The sequence below is a fragment of the Diabrotica virgifera genome, chromosome 10 (assembly GCF_917563875.1).
Source record: "Diabrotica virgifera virgifera chromosome 10, PGI_DIABVI_V3a".
Lineage (NCBI taxonomy): Eukaryota > Metazoa > Arthropoda > Insecta > Coleoptera > Chrysomelidae > Diabrotica > Diabrotica virgifera.
Window position 1 is genome coordinate 143750814 of NC_065452.1, and position 9029 is coordinate 143759842.

Sequence of the window (9029 nt, forward strand, 5' to 3'; positions counted from 1 at the left end):
AAAGATTTCGGAGTGCTAATTTGTTTATAAACAAAATAGCACACTTTCTGTGGACTTTGCACAGCTATATTACTAATATAGGAAATCTTAAGATTTGATTTCAGCATGTCCAGCAATAAAATAGCTGGTAATTAATTTTCCTTGTTTTTTACTAATTTTCCCAGATTATTACCTCACATCTTTCATTGACTTGATGATTCATGTTGTGGACATTCTCAATTATTATATTTCTAATTTAATACTATTCTATCTAATTCCTCAAAACAAGCAAATTTCAATTAAACCCAGCTATATTATAATACCTTTTGATTTAGTTTTCCTTGCAAGAAATAAACAAAACACATCTAAACTAAACCTAACCTCGCTTTTGGCCATTCATTCATCTCCGTGTCCGTGTCAAATAATTTCGACAGTCGCCATATTGAAAGCGACTTGTTTTTGGTCGAAATTTGATTTAGAATCAGGGCCCAGGTTGTGTATGTCTTCTTCTTCTTGGGTTTATTGGCCTCTACCTGCATGTGTATTTTGGCCAGCTCATTCTGTCAGAATAATTTCAAATTTTAATATTTAATTATTGCAAAAAAAAGTCACAAATGTGGGATTTGAAACAACCTTCGACAATTCTGTAGTGACATGAGTGAATGCTAGACGTCTAAAATCATGGTAGAAATTAAGTTAATTTTAGAATATAAACAATTACTACTAATTAAACTGTTTTTGTTTCGCTTTATTGTCTTCAATTGATTTTTACTTTATGCGAAATAAAAAAAAATGTAATGTCATGTTAACGTCATACGTAGTTATGAGGAAAGCAAAATATTGGAAATTAATGGATAAAATAATAAATAATTTGAACAATATGTCAAAAATTACATATGACCAGATAATTCAAATCTGGGTAAAATAACAATACAATCTTTTGTATAAACAGTCTGTAATCATCTGGGTTCTTCACTTCAACTAACCGAGGCCACATTACTCAATCTTGTAATGATCTTCTTCTTCTTCTTCTTCTTCCTTTATTGGGCTATATCCCTCGGGATAATTCACCCAGCTTACACCAGGGAAATCTTGTAATGATCGGCAGTTGTCCCTGAGCTAGAAAGGTTTTTGCCTTTGTTGTATTTGTCCCATGACAATTCAAAATCGCCAATTAACTAAATAACGAGAAGAAGAAGTAGAAGCAGATTGTGTAATGGTCGGCAGTTATCCCTGTACGAGAAAAGTTTTTACCTTTGTTGTATTTGTCCGATCAACTCTAAATTGTAGGTGAGTAAGGGATTTTTCCTTTATTCCAAGACGATGGTTAGCCAAATACCCATGCAGGTAGAGGCCAATAAACAAAAGAAGAAGAAGACATACATAACTTATCAAAACCGGTGTCAAAACTAGGTTTAAAAGAACGTCACACGTAGAATTATGACCGAAGTTAACTAGCTGACGTTTAAAGGTATAAAGGTGGAAACTATCCATAATGTTAATGTAAATTGTAAGTTAATACCGATAAAATCCCACCTCCACTAGTTGCATTTCTTTCTATCTCACAACTTAATACATTTTCCATCTTTTGAGCTATTTTGCCGGTTATTAGCGCGCTCATCACTGTATATGCGATATATCAATATATTCTTTTATAATTAAATAAAATAAAAGAATTACTAAAATAAACTACTAAAAAAGTAAATTATAATTTTGTTTTAAGTGGGCGTATAAATTGGAGGTATTTCCAGGTGTTCTTAAAACTTTGAAGCAAAAATTGCAGCGAGATTGTTCTTTATTAATTTTCTTAAAATGCAACCAAACATCGCTTTTGGGTGGAGCCATTATTGTTTCTCGTTTTATTAATATTAACTATGTAGGGTAAGGTGGGGTAATGGCGTACACTTAAAGATAATTAGAATTTATTTTATTATTAGACGACATTAAAATTTTAAACCTAAGCAAAAATGAAGAACACATGTTAGTCTACAAATTTTGATTAAAAAAACTTTTTAAAATTACAATACAAAATTAAAAATATACATATAAAAAAAGTTGTCACTGTCCGGTATTACCCTCTATGTTGGGGTAATGACGGACACCTTTTACAAACAAAAGTCGCAAATAAATTTTTTGTCTTTTGGAGAGTTAGAACATGCCTTGTGTGCCCAATGACCACAATACACACATCTTAGCCAAAGTTCACTGTTCTTGCCAAATTCTCCACACAAAATGCAAATGTCTTCGGTAATGTTCTTGTCCCTAACATCGTCATCATCCTCTATCTCACTTTCTCCTTCTTCACATATTTTATAGTTTAAGGCAATTTTTGTTCGCTTTGATTTTTGTCTTAATGTAGACCCCTCCTGTGTCACAAATACATTTCTTTTAGCCTTATCTGATTTAAATGTTGTCTTTTTATTTTTCTTCTCTTCTTTTTTTTTCTAGCTCTTCTTTTAGCGGTGTTGACGTAAATACAATAGAGTGTTGCTTGTTTGCCTTATTTTGTCTCTTTACAACATTTTCGTGAGAACAAGATGGTAGAGGAATTATCTCGGCAAAGGAAACATTTTTTAATTCTGTCTCATTCACACTACTATTTTTTTCAGGGGTAGTCTCATTTGTTTTGAGTAGTTTTTATGCTTGGGTAGGTTCTTGAAGTGCATCAGAAACAGTGGATTGAAGGGTTTCTGCAGGACCAAAATCTTCATCTGTGAATATGTCAGTGTTGTAGGGGAAAATACCTGTCTCTTTAAATCCCTTGATAGCCTTTTCCGGGGTTGCCACTCTACTAAATGCTAAATTAAATAATTCAGCAATCTCACTAGGCGTGATTTTCTCCCCTGGATGGCTGGTCAAATATTTGGAACATCCAGAGTTGAATGCGGTCTTTAGAGGAAAGTAAAAGCTCACATCGAGTGGCTGAAGGCGATGTGATGAATGTGGAGGGATTGTCAGAACAGCAATACCGTTATCTCTACAAAAATTATATGCTTGTAACGTGCAGTGAGTGCTATGATTGTCCATGATTAAAAGAAGTGGATCTTCTTTGGATGCTTTTACAAATGCTTGAAAATGTTGTAACCAAGTAAGAAATATGTCCTCTGTAATCCACCCATTTTTTGAGCATGTGTAAAGGGCACCTGGGGGACCGTTTCGTTGAAGATGGGACGCCATTCTTTGGCGTGCAAATATAAACATGGGAGGTATATAGGTTCCTGTAGCGTTGACGGCACACATCGCTGTGGTTGTTTTCCCCCTTTCCCAGCTTGTAACAAATCCAACACGCTTCTGACCTTTTTCTGCATATATTTTTGGTGGGCGTTGTACAGTAGTGACCCCAGTTTCATCGCAATTATAAATTTTATTGGGTGAAAATGCATATTTTTCCATAAGTCTGGATAAATTGGTAAAAAAAATGGTAACTTCATTGCGACTAAAAGCTGTAATTCTGTTAATGCTGGTTGCTTCTGGTTTCCTTAACGTAATATTGTGACGAGATATGAAGCCCCTTTCCCAGTCTTTACCAGCCATTTTTCTTTCTTGATTAAAGGGGACTCGGATGTTGTTTGATTGTGCAAATCCAAAAGCACATCTTCGTACTTCCTGGGGAGTTATTCCATAAAAAACTTTTGCCAGCTTCTTAATTTGAACAGCAAGTGCATTTTCGGCTTCAACTGAAAAAACTGGCTTTCGGCCCAAGGAAGGTCCAGAAGGGGCAGTGCCATTTTTAAGTCGTTCGTGTAACCTAGATTTTGGAATTGAAAATTTTATTGCAGCTTTTCTTAACGGCATACCATTCTGTATAGCACGGAGTGCTCCTTGCAACTCCTCCTCTCTCCACGAAGCTTTTTCGGTGACTCTTTTATAATTCCGCGGCATCTGTAAATTAAAATAACAGTGTTTACTGTTTTGTATCCAATAATAAATATTATGATGGAATCGCAGAAACTGGATATAAATACTGTAGGTATGTTTGTTGAGTTATTTTTATTGCCAATGTTTTGATCACGAACGGGATCTTCTTCAGGTCTACAAAGAATTAATATGTAAATGTCACATACATGTCATAAACTATATTAGATTTTGTTTTAATTGTAATGGGAAACAAAAACTACAAAAATTTATAAAAAATGTTGACAAATAATTATAAATGTAGGTAATTATGAATTATTACCTATTAACTATATTTATATCCACTTCCCAATATTCCATCATAATAAAACAACAGCAGGTATTTGCATGTACCTGTCTCCCAATACAATAAATAGTTCAAACCGGAGCTGGGGTAATGCCGGACACAGTGTCCGGCATTACCCCTAAACGACATATTTATGCATATGTTCGGTAGTAATTATTAGAGGAAGTAATGAATAAAACTACTTAAAGATACGTAAAATACACTGCGTAAGCTTTGACTTTGCACGTAATCTCATCAATTTCTTATAATAGAAATGGTCAATACTCACCTTTAAAATCAGTTAATTCATATAATCACACACTAAATTTTGTAATTTTTGTGATAACTCTCTTTGCAAGCACGTGGCAGCGACTCAACTGAGAACTGAGATTCAGATGTCTAACGGTCAGCCTGTGATGAGCGCGAAATTCAATAATATGCCGATACGTGCACAAACAACGCAGTCCGGTATTACCCCGCTGTCCGGTATTACCCCACCTTACCCTACACACAAATTCAATAATAGGTACCTGCTTGGACGAACTCTCGATGGTAGATTACTCCGGTCAAGTTAAATATCCGAGGTTACAAAAATTACCATCAAGCTGAAAATTGGCAGGATTGTTCAAAATGAAATCTAAAAAGTACTCATAAATCCGACCCGAGCTAAAAAATTTACGCGGGGTCAAAGGTGACCAAATATAGATTTTAGCAATTTTCAACGAAACAGTAAGTTTTATCATAAAATTAGATAATTATTTATAAAAAACGTCTTATTACTTTTTTCCTAAGAGCCACCGTTTTTGAGATACAATGATTCAAAAAGTTGTAATCGTCATATAAGCTATTGAATAATTGATATTGGCAAGGGCTAAAAATGGTAAAAGTTATAAAAACCGGTATGAATTAAAAAAAAGGGGAAATTTATCCAATTGGTTCATAATTATCTAATACTTCTGCTTCCTCTTCTCCTTGTTCTTCTTCTTCTTCTTCACCTTCTAGTTCTTCTTCTTCTTGTTGTTGTTCTTTTTCTTGTTCATCCTGGGTGCACGTAAATTGCCCCAAAAATGACACATCGCATGGCTTCTCGATAGAATCAAATGAATCCTCAATTGTTGGTGATTCAACATTGGAGCACGACCGGTTTTGACAATTAGTGCATGCGGCGGGTGTAATTTCCTCACCAAAATAATCTTATACCTGAGTTTGGAAGGGTATGTCACAATCCGACAGGTATTTTCCTCACCAAAACTGAAATGGTTGTTTCAGGTAGATTTTACTAAAAGCCATTCAAGGAAATTATTTATCTACTATAAAATTACAGTAGGTACCTATAATAAATTAATTAATTAATTTTATAGTATTTTATTTTTAGTCATAATTGGAATTTTGACAAAAATGGCATGTTTAATAGAAAGTAATCTCGATATTTGAAGATTTTATTTTTTATAAGGTGAAAGTTTTAGAAAGTGAAGAAGTGTTCTGGAGGCAATAAAATAACTTTTAGTGCGAAATTGAATACTATTGGGGCAAATTTTACAATAACTAGAAGTAGCCTACAACATAATCATGAACCAGATCTGCAGAAGATAGATCGAAAACTTGTTTCTAACTCTTGTAAACGTAGAGCCGAAGAGAATATACTGAAAAACCGCCAAAAATCATTCGCCAAGAGCTCGCAGCTAATTTGCCTGAAACAATTACTACGATTGATGTCTGTTACATAAGAAAAAATATATATAATTATCGACGAAAATGATGCCTGGTTGACTTCCTTCCAATATTGATGAGGTTCAAGAATTTGTGAAGAGCTGTGCTCAAAAAACAACCAAGGAGGAAAATTTTCTCTTTATAAACTGTGTCAAAAGTAAGATAACTGTATTTAGTTGTGAATGTGAAACAAATATAAGATTTTTAGCAACATTGAATTTTATACAGAGAGGGGCAAAATTATGGAATATATTCATTTTCTCTAAAATGGACGATTTTGGACAAAAAATCCCGAACCACGTCGATTTTTATTTTTAAATCACAATTTTTTGGCATATCTATATTTCATATTAGTGACGTCATCAATCAATCAATCAATCAATAATTACATTAATGTTTATATTACTGAATAGAGAATATAACACCCTTTCAAATAAGCTACCACACGACCCCTATTCCCATTTAAAAAAATCATTGATTACGTGATCACGCACAGTTAGATGACGTTACTACTATGAAAATATAGGCCAAAAAATTGTAATTTAAAAATAAAAATCGACCTGTTTCGGGGTTTTTCTCCAAAATCGTCCGTTTTAGAGAAAATTAATTTATCCCATAATTTTGCCCCTCTCGTATATTATATGTATGGCACAATTACCGTACCACATATTATTTGCAATTATTCACTATTCATGGGCCAATTAATGGGCATTATATTTCTTTATTATACCTACTGTTTACTGTCAAACAAAAAAAACAGAAACTTAAAACAATCTTTTCTATTTGTTAAAATCAGAAATTTTTAAAGCTCTCGAAATTGAGTTTAATCCTAGTAAAGTCTTTGTAGATTTTGAAAAGGCTATATTTATACATAATGCAATCATTCAAATGTGTCCAAACACTGAAATACATGATTGAAAATTTCACATAAGTACACCAAACTTGGTATAGAAAATTCAGTCTCTTGATTTAACATCAGAATATACAAATGATTCTGAAGTAGGCTCAAACATACTTTTGGCCTTACATTATATAAAACCGGAAGACGTATCAGATTGTTTTGTGTTTGATTTAATGTCATGCAAACTATAAAATGAATTTTTTTTTATTACTGCAGTCTGCAAGTAAGCTGAGAAAAATGTAGAAAATTTACGTATGACTGGTCTATTATTTTACAAATAATGACATTATTTCGAAGTCTATTAAGTACGATATAACGCCCAAGGGGGTGTTATAGAAAAATAACGCCCTATCGCCTATTAAATTTAAATAATGAGTTAAATACTGTCAAGTTGACAAATAAAACTCTAAGTAAAACTATGGTTACCACAATTACGTTACGACTATTTCTGGTAAATGTACTTATTCGAAAACTAATTAATTCAAAATTTATTCAAATTTTTTGCATATAAAGAACAATTTAGTCGGACATTAAACGTTGAAGGCATAACGGGTATTATAATAATAAAATAATAACGCTTTCGGTCAACGTATATACCTCGGGCCGAAGGCCCTCGGTCTATACACTATTGACCTCAAGCGTTATTATCCTTATAATACCCTTGGTACCTTAATAACTATAATAAGTTATCAGTCTAATCAAATGACTATAATGGATTTTGTAAAGTGTGTTTCTTATTATAGTAAATAATAAATAATAAGTTATACGTTTTGCACATTATCTATATTATAAACTATTATTACAACGTAAGGAAATGAATGTCTTTTATTCGGATTTCGGATGCTTTCATAATAATCATTCTTAAATTACATCATCTATATATTTTATTTTATTACCTGAGTGAGTTGGTGAGGAAAATACCTACCGGATTAATACGAATCCTTAAACTTGGTGAGGAAAATACCTGTCGGATTATATGGTTCTACTGGTTGGTGAGGAATTTACCTCCGCCCAGTGCATGCTACCGAACAAAACAGTCCAACTTTTTTGCAACCACATTTAGCGCTACATCCCTTTTTACAGTTGCAAAAAATTGTGTTCAGGAGTTTTTCCAGCGCAGGTGGGAGTAAAGTTTGAATTGGTTCTAATGAACTGTCGACTAATTTCCATCCCCAGTCTTTTGGATCTAGCTGATAACCAAGCCACACTTGAACTTGGTAATATACCCGAAAAAGATGTTGATGAGCAGCCGCTGAGGTTGGAGAAAGACAGGATAACTGCACTTGTTTTCTATTTCAATTATTTTTAAAGAAACATGCATATCGAAACTTATCTAAGCACGTAGTTTTTTTAGGCGCTCCATACATAGAGAGAAGAAATCTAATTCCGTTAAAAATATCTTCTTGTGGAGTTGAATTAGTTTTTTTAAAAACTTCAGCACATTCAAGTAAAATTAGGTTTAACACGTGTTTTCACTCCGGAGTAGTACTCAAGACTAATTAGTACCTCGAGGGTGTCATCTACCTGAAGGATTTCGCCACCCAGGAAGATAACGGTGTAATTTGCATAATAGTAAACAAACTAAATTTGCATAAAGTTTATTGTATATTGAAATGTTTATTAGTACTTAGCAATAATCATTTTGCCCAAAAAGTTGGCTTTCATTATTATGTTCAAACCCTTCTGAGAAAAGAATAGGTGGGGTGATTAGATTAGCCGACGTACCGATAGAACGTGTTTATTCCGACAAAACCCATCTTTACAAATTGAGTAAGACGCATAAGTAAGAAGAATTATTATAAGTTAATACTTTGTCATATCAATTTACTATTTTTGTTGGGAATAAGCATTAAAATTGAAATATTAATCCTTATTATTTTAGATCTATGGATAAGAACAAAACAAGAGGAAATAACAGTCACGATTAAAAGAAGGAAATGGATTGGACATACTCTAAAGAAGGACCGAAATAATATAACCAGACAAGCACTAAAATACCAACCAGACAGAAGAAGGAGAAGAGCAAAACCGGAGAATAGCTGGAGAAGAACTGTAACAAGAGATCATTAAAGAATTTGCCTGAGATGGAGAGAAGTCAAACAGAGAGCAAGAAATAGAGAGGAATGGAAAAGACTTGTAGAGGAAGTCTCGAAGGAATAAAACAAAAGAGGATGCGCTGATCCAGCCAATCAGCCATCTTTCACTTTTGGCTAAGAAATGCAAGAGCGCAATACTCCAGAAGGAGAAAGGGCAATAGAG

At 33.4% G+C, this 9029-nt stretch overlaps 1 protein-coding gene across 1 annotated transcript; it reads right to left on the reverse strand.

Annotated features, from left to right (window-relative positions):
* Positions 1-1884: 1884 nt before the first annotated feature.
* On the reverse strand, positions 1885-4663 carry LOC126893215 (uncharacterized). The gene is made up of 2 exons (XM_050663184.1): positions 4449-4663; positions 1885-3861 (listed from the first exon to the last, which is right to left on the reverse strand). Exon 2 carries the CDS (start codon positions 3859-3861, stop codon positions 2617-2619), a length of 1245 nt encoding a protein of 414 aa, XP_050519141.1. The 5' UTR covers positions 4449-4663; the 3' UTR covers positions 1885-2616.
* Positions 4664-9029: the final 4366 nt, after the last annotated feature.